The 20,000-nt window shown below is 37.2% G+C and overlaps 1 protein-coding gene and 1 long non-coding RNA gene across 2 annotated transcripts in view; one reads left to right on the forward strand and one right to left on the reverse strand.

Moving 5' to 3' along the window:
• Nucleotides 1–2,811: 2,811 nt before the first annotated feature.
• Nucleotides 2,812–20,000, reverse strand: part of LOC138057319 (uncharacterized) — a 17,535-nt gene continuing 346 nt past the window's right edge. The window contains exons 2-19 of the mRNA XM_068903371.1: nt 16,073–16,221; nt 15,738–15,818; nt 15,575–15,655; nt 15,011–15,073; nt 14,433–14,459; nt 13,240–13,299; nt 12,927–12,983; nt 12,038–12,109; nt 11,412–11,450; nt 10,583–10,624; nt 10,325–10,443; nt 9,605–9,699; nt 8,888–8,967; nt 8,664–8,759; nt 8,280–8,370; nt 6,207–6,242; nt 4,862–4,919; nt 2,812–4,572 (exon numbers count right to left, since the gene is read on the reverse strand). Of these exons, the coding sequence (XP_068759472.1) occupies nt 4,492–4,572; nt 4,862–4,919; nt 6,207–6,242; nt 8,280–8,370; nt 8,664–8,759; nt 8,888–8,967; nt 9,605–9,699; nt 10,325–10,443; nt 10,583–10,624; nt 11,412–11,450; nt 12,038–12,109; nt 12,927–12,983; nt 13,240–13,299; nt 14,433–14,459; nt 15,011–15,073; nt 15,575–15,655; nt 15,738–15,818; nt 16,073–16,221 (1,327 nt within the window). The 3' untranslated portion in view covers nt 2,812–4,491. The remainder of the gene's footprint in view (nt 4,573–4,861; nt 4,920–6,206; nt 6,243–8,279; nt 8,371–8,663; nt 8,760–8,887; nt 8,968–9,604; nt 9,700–10,324; nt 10,444–10,582; nt 10,625–11,411; nt 11,451–12,037; nt 12,110–12,926; nt 12,984–13,239; nt 13,300–14,432; nt 14,460–15,010; nt 15,074–15,574; nt 15,656–15,737; nt 15,819–16,072; nt 16,222–20,000) is intronic.
• On the forward strand, nt 10,309–15,923 carry LOC138057320 (uncharacterized). The gene is made up of 3 exons (XR_011133635.1): nt 10,309–10,428; nt 15,509–15,698; nt 15,783–15,923. It is a non-coding gene; the product is annotated as an uncharacterized lncRNA (long non-coding RNA).

Consider the following 20,000-nt stretch of genomic DNA (forward strand, 5'->3'; position numbering starts at 1 on the left):
TTTAATCTGCCCGATTTTAACACATACAGACTGTATATTTCCCATGCTTTTAAATGAGACCCATTTTAAAAGTCTGCCATCTATTTGGCGTTTAAAATCGTTCTGTAAAGGAGTGAGTGTATTTGACTCCATTTTGCGTGAAAAATTCGCGTGAAATCTTTGAGGCCGTTTGTAAAGGTTTATATCCCCTCAATTTTCGGCAAGAAAGTTTTTATTGATCTTATTGGAAAGCTAAAGCAAGGCAAAACACGATTACACAAAAACTATTTACCGTAGATATCATTTATTCGAGAAAATCAGGTACGCGCGTTCACCTTAAATTATGCTTTTCCGAACGTTGGTAACACTATTAACTTAACAGTACAGGAAACTTCGTTCGTGTCTTCAAACTTTTGCCCAAGACAAAAAACAATATATTATACATCATAGAAATTGAAAAGCTGTCTACTTTAGAGATTTTTATATTATTAGGCCAAATTTTGTTTCGTTTTTCAGTTATCATTCTGACAAGGGGTAGTAATAGGTATTACAACACTATTATTTGCATGTCTACTTCTTCAAAAAATATCATTGACTCCTTAGCAAATGCAAGGAACAAATTGTTTTTAATCTGCCCGATTTTAACACATAAAGACTGTACATTTCCCATGCTTTTAAGTGAGACCAAGTTTGAAAGTCTGCCATGTATTTGGCGTTTAAAATCGTTCTGTAAAGCAGTGTGCGTGTATTTACGTCCATTTTGCGGGAAAAATTCGCGTGAAATCTTTGAGGCCGTTTGTAAAAGTTTATATCCCCTCAATTTTCGGCAAGAAAGTTTTTATTGATCTTATTGGAAAGCTAAAGCAAGGCAAAACACGATTACACGAAAACTATTTACCGTAGATATCATGTACTCGAGAAAATCAGGTACGCGCGTTCACCTTAAATTGTGCTTTTTCGAAGGTTGGTAACACTATTAACTTAACAGTACAGGAAACGTCGCTCGTGTCTTCAAACTTTTGCCGAAGGCAAAAAACAAAAGATTATACATCATAGAAATTAAAAAAAACTGTCTACTTTAGAGATATTATTAAGCTTTCGCAAAACTTTGTTTCGTTTTTTAGTTATCATTCTGACAAGGGATAGTAACACGTCCCTAGTGACACCATATTTGGATCACTCACGGTTTTTGGTAAACCAGTCTATAAAGCCTCGATAAAAATCGTCTCGATGAAATAGGCACTCAATCTTGCACGAAGACGTGACTGGTTTAAAAAAACGAGCCTCGTTCTTAAAATTAGACTCGTTTAAAAGACCCGTCGGAAAACGAGACTGGTTTGGAAAGACTCGTTCGGGACCGCTAGAAAAGACCCGTTCGGATAGATTTGTTCGATAAACGAGACTCGTTCGGAAAATGAGACTCGTTCGGAAAACGAGACTCGTTCGCAAAACGTGACTCGTTCGTGAAAACCAGACTCGTTTGTGAAGGGAGGCTAGTTAATCAAATAATTAATTTTGGTTTTTATTTCACTGTAAATGGCAATGTAAATATCAAGAATATTATTTTAGTTGCAGTCTTACGCAGTCTTACGAACAATATAAATTTTGGCCAGAAACTCTGGCTTCGAATATTTATAACTTTGAAGCTAAAATTGTTATGTATTTGGGTGATGTCAATGTAGGCAGGGGGCAATGAATTCTTCTTTTCGTTTGGAGTGGAATGGTTTATTTCACATACACTAACACTAACCCTAACTAACTACCAAATTTATTTGCCCAATATTACTAAATTTAAGATTAAAAAGACAATTAATATATTCATTCTCGTGTTGAACCATTTGTGTACTTAAAAATCAATTTATTTTCTACTACTACAATCTGTTTCATCCTTTGGAATTTTCTTTTCCCAACAATAACCAACAAATGGGTTGCTCATAAGGTATAATAAAGTGCTTCCACCATTCTACCTAGAAACTACAACACGATGTATAATTGAAGAACAACACGATTTTAATGATCAGAATAAATACAAAAATTGCCAATCGAAGTATTGAATATGAAAATAACACAAACTTCTAAAAGGCCGAGGCTATCAGGGATAACGTTCAGGGGCGCTTTCCACTTCAACGGTGGAACAGCCCTTTCCACTAGAAATTTCTTTGAATTAAAATAATAATAATAATAATAATAATAATAATAATAATAATAATAATAATAATAAATAATAATAAATGGAAGCACTGGTGCCACTAGCATAATGCCCGATGATGTAATGAATTCCTTGTTGCTAATTGTAGAATCCAGGGTCTTACACCCTTCCCCTGTTTCATTTGGCTCTGACATCATGTTTTGCTGTTCCTTTTTATAAAAAAGTGTCATTGGTTTTTCTGTACAGATGGATAGCGCCCCTGAAAACAACATTATTCACGGCTAAAAACGATACCATCAATACACCTTATTCTCGATGGCTGCCATGTTGGATTTGCGATTCTCATGCAAATTAGCTACACTCTTCTGAGGGGGCAAACAACACAAGGTCGAAAGGTTATAACGAACATCTTAGCCACACATCTTAGCTGATTTGTTTCACATTCACTGAATGTTTATCACGTAAGTAGTAAAATAGAATGATTACACAAGTTACTTCGATGTCTTTTAGTGAAAAATGAGCAGATAACGAAGTAGAAAGTCAAAAGATATAGATCAAAAGATATAAAATTATTACAAAAGATACTTAATGCTAAATTCTAAATTGTACTTTTAGCAATGTTATTTCAATATTTCGACGAGCTGATTTTCCGCAATTTTCCTTTTTTTCCAATGTTTGCCCCCCAGCATAACACATGGCTAATTTGCATGAATAAGGCCTATTAACAACGCTTTGCTCAACCAATTTCTCTTGACTGTAGATATATATATAAGTCTATCCAAAAAATACAGGCAGGATTAAAGGAGAAATTTTAAATTCCTCACAATACACTACAATCTGCGACAAACTTCAGTGAGCCATTTTTAGGCCGTGCTTAAAAATGAACTTAAAAATCTACCACATTACCTATACCCTCTCCCGCATTCAATGCTGCACAAGCACAGAAAACAGACTCATTTATCAGGGGAGAGTAGGTCAAAGTAAAAACTATTCAGAAATGTTGTGATCTTAATGGCAATGTGTGGCCTATTGTGTCACAGATTGTAGTGGAATTTTTCGTTCAGACAATATTCAGTTAACGTTATCTTACGGAAAATACATTTACGATTCTATATACAAACTACAATACGATCTATCTTTGTTATCCTTTGGAAAATACATCTAATTTACCTCTTGGGAACATCCGCTATATTTCAGAGGTGAGGGTGAAAAAAAAAATCATGTCCCGGAGTTGCGATTGGAGGATTTTCGTCCATTTTGTTTCTGACTTGAAATGTCTATTTATATGATGATCTTTTTGACGGCAGCATTAAAAGAAATCTCAAATTTTGTTCTTAACCCCGGGGTTCGCAAGTTTTGGAAAGGTCCAGTAATGAATGTAATCATAAAAACTACAACTTCCTCGTATTTGATTGCTTTAAGGACGGTGCCTACTAATTCAAAGGTATTTTGGCGCGGTTTACTGAATATGCGGGAAAAGCAGATCTTAACAAGTGATATTGAAATCCAAAAAGAAAATTGGGGTAACCAAGCATTTTTCGACGCTAATTAATCAACAATATTTGTAAAAAGCTTTAAAATACAAAACAATGGCGTTCTTTTTCAAATTGAAGCTTAATTATTTCTGAAAAATACGTGGTTATCCCCAATTTTCTTTTTGGATACCAAGAGCACTTGCTTATTTCTACTTTATCCGAATAGTTTTGAACCACGCAAAAATATACCCGTGTTATGCCGGAAATGAATCTCTTAAAAAGTGTAATTAAAATATGGAAAAAGAAAATTGGGGGTAACCACGCATTTTTCAAAGATAATTCATAAACAATGTTTGTAAAAAGCTTTAAAATGCGAAGCCATGTATGGGGTTCTTTTTCAAATTGAAGCTTTAATGGATTCCAATAGTACTTACTAAGATCTATTTTTTTTGCATAATTTAAAACTGCGCAAATATCCCTGTATTAGTAAGCATCACCTATATGAAATCCGTATATCTCGAGATGCGCAGAACGTATGCGCAATAACAATAGTAACCACCGTCCTTAATCAATTTACACCTCCTTTGTCAGTCTTTCATTGCAATTTTTCCCTTTCTTTCATAACTTCGCTGTTCTTTTCTCGGAAATTGCAATTTTTATGAATAATTAGTAAGAAGACTGAGTGTAGTCCAATTCTGTCTCCCGCTGCGCGGTCGTCCGATTTTGTTACTACATTGTACTATTATGATTACAGACCGAATTGGACTCCACTCAGTCCTATTACCATTACAAATCAATTGTCAGTCTTGCTATTTCCTTCCTTCTCTTTCTTTTTCTTCAGTCTTTGCGCTGTTGTTCTGTTGTTTTTTCTTTTCCTTTTTTTCCTTTCTAAAGACGTGTCCGGCCCCTCGTTATTTCCATCATTCTTCTCATCTTCTTCGATCTTATCTTCTTCATCTTCTTTGGCATCTGCAATGAAAATAAAAGCTGTGTTACTCTATCCTTTAATCGTACAATTTCTCTCCCAAACACACAAAGACCTCCCTGTCGATTTTTAACAGTATTTAGCTTTAAATAAATGCCGAAGAGGCACAAAAAATAAGGAAACAAATAATCTATAGCACAACCACTTGTTGGGGAGTTATGTAAGTCTTGGCTACATGATGGCGTTATAAAAGGAAAATCGTAGCCTTAAATGGTCCCAAGAACCTTCCGAGTTGAGAATTTTTTCAAATTCAATTAAATGAAAAGTTCTTACCTTCCAGGGTTTGTGACAATGCACCTTCTCTGTAAAAGTAATTTCCTCTGAAGGAAACCTGCGAAAAGGAAATCAAAGGGAAGTATTCTACCCGTAAATGTCAAACAGTTATCCCGGATCCTTTAAACGTAGGATGGCTGTTTGACACGTGTGAGTAGAATACCCCCCTTTCAGTTTACCTAACTAAGTGTTCAAGAATTAAACAAATGTACTGTGGTTATGTTGACATTACAAGAACCGAGTTAACTGATTTCACGTCAAAATTATTGCCCAGTTAAATTAAGTTTCTGTGTATATATCTTCTTGCTACTCCTAACTTTCATATAAATTATATATATAAATATATTATTTTACTACCCCAATATGCCTAAAAGATAAAACTGTGATAGAATCCTAAGAACCTGGTCCCAAGTGTCCGGGCTCACGAAGAGCCTGGTCCCAAGTGTCCTGGCTCGATTAGGGACTCTATCTACCGAGGGTACGTTCCTAAGAACCTGGTCCCAAGTGTCCGGGCTCACGAAGAGCCTGGTCCCTAGTGTCCTGGCTCGATTAGGGACTCTATCTACCGTGGGTACGTTCCTAAGAACCTGGTCCCAAGTGTCCGGGCTCACGAAGAGCCTGGTCCCAAGTGTCCTGGCTCGATTAGGGACTCTATCTATCGGGGGTACGTTCCTAAGAACCTGGTCCCAAGTGTCCGGGCTCACGAAGAGCCTGGTCCCAAGTGTCCTGGCTCGATTAGGGACTCTATCTATCGGGGGTACGTTCCTAAGAACCTGGTCCCAAGTGTCCGGGCTCACGAAGAGCCTGGTCCCAAGTGTCCTGGCTCGATTAGAGACTCTATCTACCGAAGTACGTTCCTAAGAACCTGGTCCCAAGTGTCCGGGCTCACGAAGAGCCTGGTCCCAAGTGTCCTGGCTCGATTAGGGACTCTATCTACCGAGGGTATTTTCCTAAAAGCCTAGTCCCAATTATCCTTCCTTAATCATTAAGTCCTCTTCCGAGTTAAAAAAAAAAGTTTAAAGGGGCTAGGTCTCGCTATTTTAGGCATTTTCAGCACTGATCGAATGGTCATAGAATTAACTAAAATATCAAAATAACTGTTCAAAACTATAGAAGAACTCTAACAAGGCACAGGGAAGCCAAGAAGGGACATGGATGGACAAAACTGGAGAGGATTGAAATGGATTGAATGTGGGTAAATTTGAAAAACGTCGGCCTACCTTTTTTCAAATTTATATCAGTCTATATCAAAATGTCATTTACAAAGCTTGAAAATCATTCTCTGTTGTTATGTGCATAAGTTGTTCATATAACTTAAAGTAGATTATTACGTTGATTTCCTAACCTTAGAGTGGAAATATGTTTCAATTTCTGTCTCCTCCTGTAGGAGTAACAGAAAAATAGTAATTAATGCCAGCAACATTTTGGCACTGCGAGCGTAGGGGGTGCTAAGACAGAAGCCTATTTAGACTATTCAATGCATGAGGAAACCTGATCTCCTTGTAATTTTAACTATGAGATACTCAGGGCTGTGTATTACATGAAAAGAAAACAACTTAAAGGTTACCGCATTCACACCAAAGCTTATAAAGGCTTTTTAGTTAAACATGGTTTACAATTGTTTTCTTCATACAAGTTACTACTTGACATAATGTAGACTCCAAATTCAACACAATGAAGGCACACATTAGAACGTCCATGTACCCTACGTAAAATGCAGTCTCATGCTGTGCTCATTTTATTTTTTAATGACACGTTTAGTTAGTGTGAATTTAGTTCGTTTTTTACTTTCTACTTACTCTTTCAGTAAGGTTTAACGTCTCGTCTTCGCTGACCGTTTCTGCGTGGGAAACAAGATGTTTCCCTCTGTGCAGCGTAAAACAGTGGGGCAAACTTTCAGTTGTTCCTGCCCAGTCGTAGACCTCCTGTCCCATTGAGAAGAAAAACATAAGAATGTGGTGAATATTTCAGTTGGTTACGGTTCTACTTCTGAGTCAAGGAGTCTAAATCTTTTCATTAACCATGAACGTACTTGTTTGTACGTAACTTGTTTGTACGTAACTTGTTTGTACGTACTTGTTTGTACGCAACGCATGTTTCGAGTTTTGTTACATTGCACTGATTTATTAAATAGTTCCGTAAAAATTTAAAGGAATGATTATGGTTTAGTTTTTTAGCGGATTAGGAGCAAGTCAAAACAAAATAATACTTAAGTAATCCGTAACACCTTCATTGAACTTAGATATTCTTTGAAACGACTAAATATTTTTTTAAGGAAGTGCTGTTCCTTACCTGAAAATGGGCTCCTCTTTTAAATCTCCTCGACAATGTCCCTTTCGCGGCCCGAATTCGGATGGTCACCCCATCCTCTGGTTCATCGGACAAGCGGGCTTTCCTTGCCTTCTTTTCGTTATCCTGCAAAGTCGTTGCAACTAAGTTTATCTGTTTATGAAGACGGTATATTCAATGCAGTACGTAAGAATGGAAAGAATACAGGGAAGCCACTGTTGCTTTCGCTTAAAGCCATTTAATACGTTGTTTGGATCTACCCATCTACGGCAAACACTACCACCCTGCAACGGCCAAAATCGTTGCGCGACAAGTTGCACGAAAAGTAGAGCCTAATTGTGCTATAGGCAACGGCTCTTGCAACTTGTCTCGCAACGATTTTTTCCGTTGCAGGGTATGTTACACCTTGAATTGTTTCATGCAACTTGTCCCGCCACAATGTCCCCAAAACATTGCGAGATAGGTTGCACGAAACATTTCACAGTGTAACAGCGCTTTTATACTTTGAAGATGCGATTAATGTTTACCTGTCGTTCAACCTTTCTTGGATCACTTTCTTTATTTCCTAGATCCTGCAATTGCGCTTGACGGAAGTTATTATCTTGTTCCTCCCTTTCCGCCCGGAACTTGCCAAGTTGTTCTCTGCGAAATTGTAGTCAAGGCTATCAGATTTTCCTTAACAGTTATACATCTGCCGATTGTGCCCCATCTGGCAAGCATCACAACACATGCAGGCCAGGAGCCCAGATGCAGGCCTAAAAAAAATTGCCTATATACACTTGCATGAATATACAGTTACCCTGTTAAGACTCTTTAATAATAAAGATAATAATAATAATAATAATAATAATAATAATAATAATAATAATAATAATAATAATAATAAAGATAGTGGTAATGACAATGATAATGATAACGATAAGAATAATGATAATAATAATGACTTTAATAGTGGTACTTCCACCGAGTGGCTCTTCGTCTACTAATAAACAATTAAACTATAAACTATGACTTGTCTTCCCGTTTGCTACATTCTTAAAAAATAACATCGCAAATACATACATACAATTACACAAATAAATCGATTATCACTCATAAACTGGCACATATTGGTCGATTCTACATGTACCTTTGCGCCGACAGCACCTTGAGGGCGTCACAAGTCTTTTCCAAGACCTCGGACAACCTGTCCTGGATGTCGATTTCCGTAATGTTGCTATCTGTTAAAACACAAGCAGTTTTCAAAAGAAGAAAACGTTTTTCTTAACAATCATAAAAAAAAAGGTTTGGTTGTGGAAATTTTTCTTGAATCTGAATTTCCTAAAGGCTGGTTATCAAGAACGGAGAAACATTGCGGCAAAATTTCCTCGTGTTTTACTTTATAATTAGACACTGAAGACGCTACGAGGTTTAGCGTACTCACTTGTATGCTTAATTTAAGGTGTTAAAGCAATGCATTCTTCTTTTTAACAAGAGAGCGACCTCGAAAGGAAATTTAAATTTTAAAACATACCATGAAGTTCCTTCACCAGCGTTGGCTTCCATGTCGTTGATGGCAGGAGAAACAGCATGGAGTCCTCAGTGTTTCGAACACTAAACATGCTGGAAACTTCAAGGGGGAGAAATCATGCAATTATTGATGGTAGTTATAAGGAGTGTCTAAGTACTGTTTGCGTTGCCAGCACTGTGGATACTGATTCCGGGCAATATGTATAATAGCGTGAAATTAACATTTACCTAATCTACCATTTAGTGATGATGTTTCCGCAACCCAGAACAACCACTGCTGATTCTGGCTATTCAGCCATCTAAGAGCCCTGCAAATGATCAATGAAATGTTACTGACGCTAAAATTATGCCCATTTTGTCCATTCATAAGCATAACTTTGCATGTTTGCGCTGGATTTTAATAAACATTTAATAATTATACTTAGTATAAAAACACAGGTGACTATACAAAATCGCGCGCTCTCGTTGGCTCGCTATCTCGGATTATCAGCAGATAATCACCTCGACGGACAAAATGGCTGTCAGTAGTCGTTTTGCCACTGTACGTGAAGATGATTTCGCGTTGAAAAGGTTTTTTTTTCACTCTTATTTGGCCTGTGTATTTAAACTAAAACAATTATTCGCCTCAGACTAAGTGATTATCGGTGAAAATTTACCTGGACTTCGTCTCGGTTAATATTCACCGATAATCACTTCGCCTTTGGCGAATAATTGTTGAATAACCGGATAGATGTCTGCAATTATTGTATATGGACTCCATTTTCCTACAAAATGTGTTTTCCGGTCTTATTGCGCATGCTTGAATTTAAAGGGAAAAAGAAAAGAAAAGACAACAAACGTTCCTCAAACTAGTCCTCCTATCTTACTCAATAAAAGAACAGTTTATTCAAAAACTTTAGGTAACAACTGCATATTTTTGCATTGTTATGTGTGACACATGCCTACCTTACAATGCCTTCTCTGATGGCCATGTTTTCCTTTGTCGGGTTTAGAAGGATTACCACCATCGGCCTGTGGATTTCGCGTGCCTGCCAGCAAAACTAAAGAGCAATACACAACGTTAAAGAATATCTGATGCTTTTTTAAAATTTACTGCTTTATGCTTATTACTAACTTTCCCCCATCAACCAACGTTTATCGGTTTTGTTCTATTTTTAGTTATTTCCTTCGTCTAGTTTCTGATTGTTTATTTGTTTCGTTAAGCATTTCAGTCGGTTTGTTTTGGCGAAATAGCGAATATCTCTTTGCGGGATTCAAAGCCGGCAAGCATTCTATCATTACACGGGTAATAGCAAAACGTGAGTTCAATTATTGTTTTAAGAAAACGAATGCGTTGAAGGCGGGGTCTAGTTTGTTTGCGATTGTATTGTATTAAAAACACTTGAACCGTATATGTAGTGAAAACTGTTGCAACTGTATTGATATATAACCAAATGTTACTGCTTAATATGTGGTGCTGCAGCTTACGCAAAAAAAAAAAAAACAGAACCAATCCAATTGGCGATTTGGCAGGCACATGGGAGGAAGGGAAGGGGGGGGGGGGGGGTGAGGATGGTGGGGAAGCGTTTGAGGAAGACCCAGTTCCGTTCATTTGTTTCCATTCCTCTCCCCTCCCCTGCCTCCTTTGCTTCAGTTACCATCAACCTTTGCGCGTATGATCTTTACCTCGTGGAAAGAGTCCAACAGAAAACACGGTAAGAATGTATTCTCTCCCTTGCTGGCAGCCAGAAGTCGTTGTTCCAAACGAATCACTTCGTTGGTTCGTGAAGGTAAGTTGGAACTGTCTTTAGGATAAACAACGAAAGCAAATTCCAGTCATGATTTTTCCTCCATTAAGACCTTACATCTACATGTAGATTAAATTATCACTGAAAAGCTTCGTGTGGTTTGTACGAACTGTGTGTGATTTAAAGTTTGTCTTACCTCCCAACCCTTGGGGCGACAGGTCTTCTTGCACTGTCCCAACTATATTAAAGATATAATTCATAAGAAAAGAAGAAAAGATTAGTTTAGCCTTAATTTCCATTCCTATTGTAGCAATAAGAAAATAAATCGACTTACAATAATTAAAGCTTCTAATACGTTTTGAAGACTACAGAATAACTTGACAATAAACGTGCAATGAGGACAATTAATGCTTTTGAATATTTGTTTCTATGAAGTTGCACGTAACACATATATACCGGCATCACGTTGGCTGACTATGCAAAAACACATCTTGCACTTTAATTAGCACGAGTCTGATAATTTACAGCCTTGACTTATTAATGAGAAGTCATTTTGAAACCAATAACTAACTTTAGTATCACCCCACGAGTGGACTAATGCAAATGCTGCATTTTGATTGGCTACACTACTAGAGGACTATTAGTAATAGTCATCCAGTAGGGAAAAGCGTGGCGCTTTCTTTCGTTTGATTCCCAAATAAATATATTTTCAACTTGCATTTGCTGACTTTATTATTGCCTTTTTTGTCCGACTAGTTGGGGGATACTAAAACAATTAGACCCTTCGCCCTCAAGGGCCACGGGTCAATAGCCCATTCGGCTTCGCCTCATGGGCTATTGACCTGTAGCCCTTGCGGGCTACGGGTCTAATTGTTAAGTAGTATTTCAAAATATCAGTAACTTTAACTTGACAACAGCATCCACATCATATGAAGAAAAAGGCCATGAATTAGAACTCTTTAGAATTGACATAATTTACACAGTACATGATAGTGTGTATGGACCATACATTACCGGTACTTTACCTTTGGTGCCTTCGCTGTAGAAGGGTGTGCCAAGAATACCTAAAAAAAGGTAACAAGCATGGAAAGAACTATGCACATTTGAAAGGTAGTGATATGGTAGGCAGTCGGCAGTGTAAAGATTCTGAATGCTAAAAAAATTGTGGGATTTTGGAATGTAAACTCAACATATTAAAGAGTGGGGTGCAACAGCAAATTAGAATGAACCTTCTATGGCAGGGTCAGAGGAGCAAACTGCTGCTTTTGGTTAACTTAATACATGTGTTATTCTCTTTTCTTCGCAATTATTGTAGTTAACTGAGTTCCTACAATAGCGTCTTCTAAAACAGTGGATGTTGTGCGCACACCCTGATTACTAGAACGTGGTATAGTAAGGAGTATTCACCTCCAAGCAAATACACGTCCAAAAAAATAAATAATAATTGTTGATTGGAACTGAGTTTAAAATAATCAGTTTCATGCTACATTTACATTATCACACTGTTTTAGGATATACTACAACAACTATTGACCTAAGTGTTGCGGCAAGCAGTGGATATTTACATTGTCACCCTGTGACTCGGCAAATATCCACCACTAGCCAACTCCACTTCGGTGAATACATGTAGTACCTAACTCACACTGTGTACCTTCTGTATAAGTAGATGCAGTTGCAGCTCCAGTTGCTGTTGCAGATGATGAACATGTATATCCTTGCCATACTGAGTAATGAATGACACATTTATAAATGCAGAACATTTTATTACTTTTGTGTAGATTATTAAAAGAAGTAATAAGCCCAGTTTTTTAAAGTACATTCTCTTTCTGGTAATAGGTTTTTTTTTTTTTTTTTTTTGGGGGGGGGGGGGGGGAAGGGGGTTGCAATATGGGCGGTACACATCTGAAAAAGGAGCCAACCGTTATTTTACAGGCTTCGCATTCACCCAGTCAAGATAATTTTGAACATGTAAAAGTTAAAAACAGTATAATCGTTTGACAGGAGAATTTTATACACTCTTTTGCATTGTTAAGGATCCGAGGAAAAGTACCGGTACAAAGAATTTTGGCATTATTATCCTTTGGCAAAGTTCCTTCGTCATTGAATACATGATAAAACTATTGACGACACAGTAAATTGTTTTGTTTAGTTCAAGGGGGGTGGCACTTAACCACAGAAAGACAATGGCTGCTAAGGAAGCTTTTAGTCAAATATGTTTTGAAATAATTTATTTTTAAATCCAAGCTACAGATTTTGTGTTAGAGTGTTTTCATACTGTTGCGTTAAAAAAAATGAGAACAACAGAGTTAACTTGCTGAGTTTTTAGGCATTTTCTGTTTTGGTCATGTGATTGCCCAAATTTGGTTGTGAGTCGAATCATACAAAGGAATGTTAGATAGAACATATTTGGCAAAAAAGGATTTCTGTAGAGTTAAAGGAATTTGAGAAATGACTATTTGAAGGGGTCTATGGCAGCAGATTGGTAGTTAATAGCCACCCCCCTTAAGGCTGCATTGCAGGGATTAATTGTAAGGTCCTACCATGACTCTGGTCCAAATCTACCACTTCTATGTGTGTACTCGCAGACAAGTCAAGATCTGTTGAAATATACATTGACATTAATCAAGAGTGGTGAGATATCAGCACTTTGTGGTAAAAATTTATAGCATCTGCCCTGGGTATTAGACATGATTTTTATATGAAAGTTAAGAGCACTCTGTTCAAGTTAAATAAACAGCCTACGAAGAACACAAGAAAGAAGTTTCCTAACAACTCTGAGATTGACACATGACTAACATGTAATTGTAGTTTTAGTAACATAGCAATCTGCGGAGCTAATTTTAAAGGTCTTACCTTGAATAAGGTCCACATCTATTACCTCTTCTTGGAATGGACTCTGAAGTAAACTAGCATCTGTTGAAATATTCATTAACAGATCATGAGAAGATATGGCATGTATACTTCCAAACCTAGCCTAAGTGAAAATTTAGGTTTAATGGCTCAGCAGAGTAAGAACTCAACAGATTTTATTTGCAATCCTTTATTATTTTTCCAAGCTTATTGACTGCAACAAGATAGTAATGTATTGCTTCAAAGATACCATATCAAATTCACGAGAAGAACAATAAACAAGCGTCGGTAGATGTTTCCCAATAGGAATCATGTGGCTCATTATTATTTAAGAATTCAAGGTGTCATGCTGGCTTATGTTGCTCAGTTAGTTCATTCATTGGTGGCTTCTACAGTAATATTTTGGAGTCTTGTCTAAATTAGCGTGTAATGGTAAAATCTTTTCCTACAAAAGTGGTTGATACAGCAATTATTTTTTAGAGCCTACCAATTATCACACATGTATCTGTTAGTTTTTCCCCCTACAACACCACTTTGAACAAATTAGCTCATTGACTTAGTGATACAGACTACTAGAGGTGATGTCCAGCATGCATGTTACTTCTTATTGGTGATATTCACAGTACCGGTAATTATAACAGTCTTTTCTGTGTTTTTTAAATTGCATTGGAAAAAGATCATCCTTCTCAAAATGTTTTTGGGGAGCAGGTTTTAAGGAAAGTGGAGACAGTTTTGGTGCCAAAGCGAGTGCCCAAAGTGCACAAGCTAGCCATGTTCCCCTGGGGAATTTTTGAAATTTATACACTCACAGATGCAATTTAGTGCAATCTGGGGGACAAAATGTCATATGTGGAATTGACACTTGCATTGTGTCCGATAAGAAATACTGGAATGTTAGTTAAATAAACATTTCATGTTCACAACGCAAAAAACTATTGGGGAAACGAATTTGTACATCAAACAAAGCATTTTTTCAAGCCATTATATCACTACAGTGCCTTTACTTTAGAGCTAAAACTGTGGTCTTTTTTTTCTGTCTCATCTCATCATAGTAAAAATAAGACATTTTCTGACTCGAAGGAGATGGTGAAACTTTATCAGGAGGTGGCTCATTGAGCCATTGACGGGCTGGTTTGTGAGAAGGCTGAAAAGATATGTATTGTGATGATGACTGCTAGAATACAGATGTTGCTTACCATCTTCCATGTTCGGCATGTTTGAGTCTAATGGGAATTTAAGAGAACACTATGAATATAACAAGCCCACATTTTAAGAGTTCATGCAAATTTTAATTAATTTATGTAGCAAAAACAGAAAAGATATGAAGGGAATATAGAAACTTCAACTACTTCAAGTGCTCACAAATAGAGAAGGGAAAAGCATGCCAAAAGTAATAAACATAGGTTGTAAATCCTATATATGGTTAAAATAGTGATAATGGAAGTGTGAAAAGTGCTCACCTTGCAAGAAATCGACAGTAGGTGGTCTAGAGCAAGCTCTAATATTGATCAAAATAAAGCTAACAATTCATCTTTTTCCTAACTTGCGTTCAAAAATAATATTACTTTTGACTAAATCTTGTCATACAATATTTCTTCATTTTCATTGTTTTATTGTGCATCTTTGGCAAAATTAGGCTTTGTTACACCCATTTTGTAAACATACAGTAGAAAATATGTCATATTGGTTTAGTTTTCTCTGTGCAAATTTTTTTTTCCCCTAGTTTTGAGGCTAATTTACATTATACTCTAGCATGTCTCCTAATAAAACTTACCGTTGCCCATCTGCTGTGTACTAGTGGACTGACTTAGGGGCGTTAAATATTGTCTTGTGGCAGCTGGTAAAAGAAATGTTCATCTTTTGATTAAGGCCTGAAAACTACTCTTTCTCCTATTTGCAAAGTACTTTAATATTAAATAGAAGTGAAGAATTGGTGTCTTTTTGGTTTTGATACACAAGGTCTCAGTTTATTATTTTGAACATTCTTAAATTATTGACTATAGCAACCCAGGTAACAAACATTACACATATAATTCATTGCTAGCTGTGGAAGATCTTGTTGATCCCGATGCAAAACAATCAATTTTAGACTTAATGGAAAGAAAGACTGCATTCCAAATTAAAAATGTCTCAGCAAAGGGGTTGTCTATCAAACGCTTACATGTATGTCACCTTTGTAGTACAGATCATGGGTTGTTTCTGTATAATTGTTAATGCCCTTCAGTGCTTATAGAATTAATTGCTGTTTTTTCTTCTGTTGTGTTTTTTGTAGGTTCTTTTTTAGGGATAAAATGGGAATGCAAGTGGTGACAGATGTCTTCCCTAAATGTTTGCATACCAGCATCCCTTGGTACAACTGCATTTGGCCGTCTATGTGTGGCAGATGCTGCTCCTGTCTGATTTCCAGAGTTGGACCTCTCTGTGAAAATGAAATCAATATAAACATTACGACTTTGCATACTGTAAGTGGAGGCAGATTTCTTGACTGCATGTTTACTTACCAGCATCTCTAGGTACAACTCCATTTGGCCTTCCTTGTGTTGCAGGTGAAGCTGCTGCTTCATTTCCAGAGTTGGGCCTCTCTGTGAAAATGAAAGTAATTGAAACACTAAGATTCTGCATACGGTTGCTGGGAATTGTAGCACTCAGCTGGCAACATGAGGTACTTGTCTCTGGTATGTAAATTTCAACTACAGGTGTCAGTTGTTATTGAGTGACTCTGTGGTTTGAAAAGGTGGGCTGGGTACAGGACTCAACACTTTAATTCAGACAGATAATGATTTGCATACAGAAAGATATAAAACGGAAGGAAAAGAAGGAGTTTTACATGTCATACCTCCATTCTCATCATCATTCTTCAAAATGATGTAGACCCTTTTGGATGTGCCTCCTTTGAATTTTTGCAACAATTGTGCTGCATCTGGAACACTTTTGGCCACCTTCTTCAAGATGCTACCCCTGCTTCCAGATTTGTACAGGCGTATTCTGTCAGGAAAAAAGGGGAAGGATGAAAATGAAACTGTGTTGTGGGGCAACACTCTTGGTGAAAGTTAACCACGCAACAGGCAAGGAAGCTTCTGGAGCATTGTGAGAAAGACAATTAACAGTATATAAATTAAGATACAATAAGTTAACCTTATGTTTAAAAAGGTTGCACCACTGTTTTTGAAGAAGACTCTCAAAAATTTCACGGTGCTCTTCTCTGATTTCTATGCAGGGCTGTGCTCTGGTAGTGTCCGGGTGGCTCAGGCGACCAGGATATTTTTGGGCAGCTTGATTAACTTTGTTTTATGAAAGCTGACTAGTGAGAGCTGAACACCCCAGATTTCCTAGATAAAGGCCTTCTGATAGGGTGCGATGAAAAAAAGCGAAAATTTGCGGGGCAGACTGTGATTAGAACTTAACAGTGAAAATAAAAATAAATAAATAAAAGAAAGTGAGCAAAACTTTCTCTCGGATTGTGTGGTTCCAGAAAATATCCATACCCCCACCACGGAAGACAATTGGAAATTCCGAGGGAGAGGGGGGGTTAAAGGGCAGTAATTTCCAAGGGGTAGGGGGGTTTCGTGGGAAACTACTTTTCCAAAGGGTCACGAACCACATACAAAACATTGAAAGCAACATACGATCGATCTGAAGCACAAAACACACTATCGGACGATGTTTTGAAACAAAAGTCAGTTTTGAGATAAAGTTAATACTATTAGCTTCAATGTTTCCGTTTTTCTTTGAGTTAGCTAGCGCTACAATCTCCCGAAGCTAAGAACAATGTGTCTTTCATTTGGGACGGATTCAAAACATTTAAAATGGTGGTCTCAATTGGAGTCTTGTCCCCAGACTTCCACGTTTGTCTCTTTTTCGTCCAACCAACACTTCCGTTCACTTGAGTATCACTTTTCGCTACCTTCACATGCAGTAAACACATTTTTGATAGGATTTATGTTTTACTGGGGGTAGTAACTCATTGAAAATGCGATAAGACGCAAGTTCCCACCATCTCAACGCTTGTGTGCAACGACATTTTCTTTTTTGTGGGTGGCATTTAGACCACGGACAGGAACCGGGAGTCAAGTTTTCTCTTCTTTGAGTAAACGCAATATTTATTGCGGCCTCGGGAAACGATTGTTGAGGTTCAGTTCGTTATGTCAAACTGGAAATTCTAAAACAGGAGTTTGACTACTCATTGGAGGAAGTAAATCGCGCCAAAAACAATAACAGTCACCCTCTCGCTTCCATCCGTGGCTCAAAGGAAAGCAATAGTGAGGCTGTGTGTCATTTACCGGCGAGATGAAGACTGCACATAAATCGCCATATCTAAGTTTACAAATATGATGGATTATTTTGGCGTCAATAATATTCTTTGTAAAACAATCGCCTTTGTGACGACGTTCACGAAACCTACCGCGTCAACTTTTGTGGTCCCTAAATATTAAAGAATCAATCTGAAGAAACTGACAAAATGTGTAGACAAAGGAACCTTGTAAGTTTCTGTTTTATTTACTATGGTTTGCCAAGTTGTTTAAGCGAGTGAACTGTTCTCATCGAAGTTCGCACAAAAACGTGAAACAGTCGACGTGCAACCCAAATGTTTAAGCTTTGCAAAGTTGATAGCACACAAGCTGAAAGTTTAGCTGGATAATGAGCTTAACAAAGCGTTATATTTTTCTAAAAGTTAACCTTAATGTTTACACTGTTGTAATAAAATTCTACAACAATTACGTAACTAATTCACTCTCGTTTTTATAAATAAAAAAATTCTGGAAATTCCTGAGGGGAGGGGGGGTCATCAAAGACCCCCCTGGAACGGAAAATCCTGGGGGGAGGGGGGGTGCAAATCAAAAAGTCTTCCGTGGTGAGGGTATGGATATTTTCTGGAACCACACATTGACATTATGCCAATTATGCGATGAATAATTGAATTATGCAATTTTTTCTGAGCTCTTTTAAGCCTGTTTTGTAAGATTTCAGGAAAAGAAAATGCTTTTATTTTGCTGGCCTAAAGACATTTTGAACGCAAAGGAAAAGTAATTATGCATCTTGATCGACATTAGTTGTGATAAATTTTAAAAAATGAGGTCTTCTGCACTATACTTCAACGTGAATAGAGAAAGCAATTATGTCATCATTTCAGTGATGTGTATATAAATTATCAGCCATTCGCATTGGCTTATGTGAACAAAGGGCGTGTTAAAGAATGAGACTCGTACCAGGCCCCCGACATGCAACAACTTTGAATGTTTATGAAATCGAAGGTGCTAAAGGTTTTTTAGCCTTTTTCCAATTTAAATCATCTTTTAAATGGTGTATATATGCAGGAATTCTTCCGCGACTTGTTGATTTCTGTTTTATTTTATGAATGTTGTGTGTTCTTTTGTGAATTATGCGATTTTTGCAATAATTGTGCGATTGGATGCGATTTGAGGTTGAAAATCGCACCATCGCGCAATATCAGAAGGCCTGTAGATAACAACATGCCCCTTTTTGGGTTAAGTCTGTTAATTTTATTCTTTACATCCTTTAAAACATTAAGCCCTTGTGGAATACCGTATATTAACAACTCTAGGACAATAGTAAATGGGGTTTTAACAATAATTAAGTGATATATTTGTAAACAAAGTGAGGGCTCTCCAAAGAACAAATTTCAGCTAGCAACCTATTACATCTACAATCGTGGACAAAACTGTTAGACATCAATAAGTGCAATATAATCTCTCGTAACATAGTTTAGTAACTTATCCTACCCCGTGCGTCCTGTCAGTCAATGATACCTAAACTGCAATGTGGTCTACACTATATATTGCCCTTTTTTTTTTTTTTTTTACAACATTGGATAAGGGGAAATAGGAAAAAGGGTATGCTTAAGAGATTTAAGAGTGTTATATAAGTCTGACGCAACACGTTTTGTCCAAGATTGTAGGTAGCAGAGCACGTGGATATCACATTTGGGTGCTGTAGCCTTAGCAGCAAACGCATGTATCTTGTTGTAGTGGCTGCTTTTTAGTTAGTAGCTGAACTGTGCCAAAACGGAGCACTTAACAATGAAATCCTGCGAGCCACACTGGGTGAATACCGCATTGTTTATCCTTTTTTTTTTCAAATTCATGTGCAATGAATGGAATTTATCATGAGTTGCACAGTATTCCTTCAAGGTTTTAGCGAGTCACTAAATTTTTCATGCCATAAAACTGCAAATTATAGGTTAAGTCACGCTTTTTACCCCAGCAGCTTAAAATTTTGATGTTTCATAGTCTGCTCCCTTTTGTTAGTGTGCTTTGTATAACACTTCAATTTGAAAGACCATAATAATTATTGCAATTTTTATTAAAATAAAATTGATTGTTAAGGTCCTGTACTTGCTCTCAATTATATTTGGTTCTGCTTGATATTTTCCAAACACGTGGAGGAAATTTAAACAGGAACGCAACAAATTATAGTGCAAGAAACAAGTGGAAGTTTTGACAAGTCATTGGTTGATTTTTCTTTGCGCCACACCCACGCGCTCGCGCTCCGCCCTCGCTGTGATCCACTCCCTCCGCCTCGTGAAACTCGAAGAGTGCGAGAATATGACTTTTCCGGGCACTGACAGATATTTTTTGATCAACCCGAGAAGTTATTACGCACGAGTGTGCCTTTATTTATTGGACATCTTCAACAGTTATTGCTTAAGGTTTGCTTTAATTACACTCATTTTGCATCGACGAGCTGTATAATTTTCTACCCTTATGAGAATTGTGACCCGGCGACGAATCTTTAATACAGCTTTG

Source organism: Montipora capricornis, chromosome 7, assembly GCF_036669925.1.
Source record: "Montipora capricornis isolate CH-2021 chromosome 7, ASM3666992v2, whole genome shotgun sequence".
NCBI classification, from domain to species: domain Eukaryota; kingdom Metazoa; phylum Cnidaria; class Anthozoa; order Scleractinia; family Acroporidae; genus Montipora; species Montipora capricornis.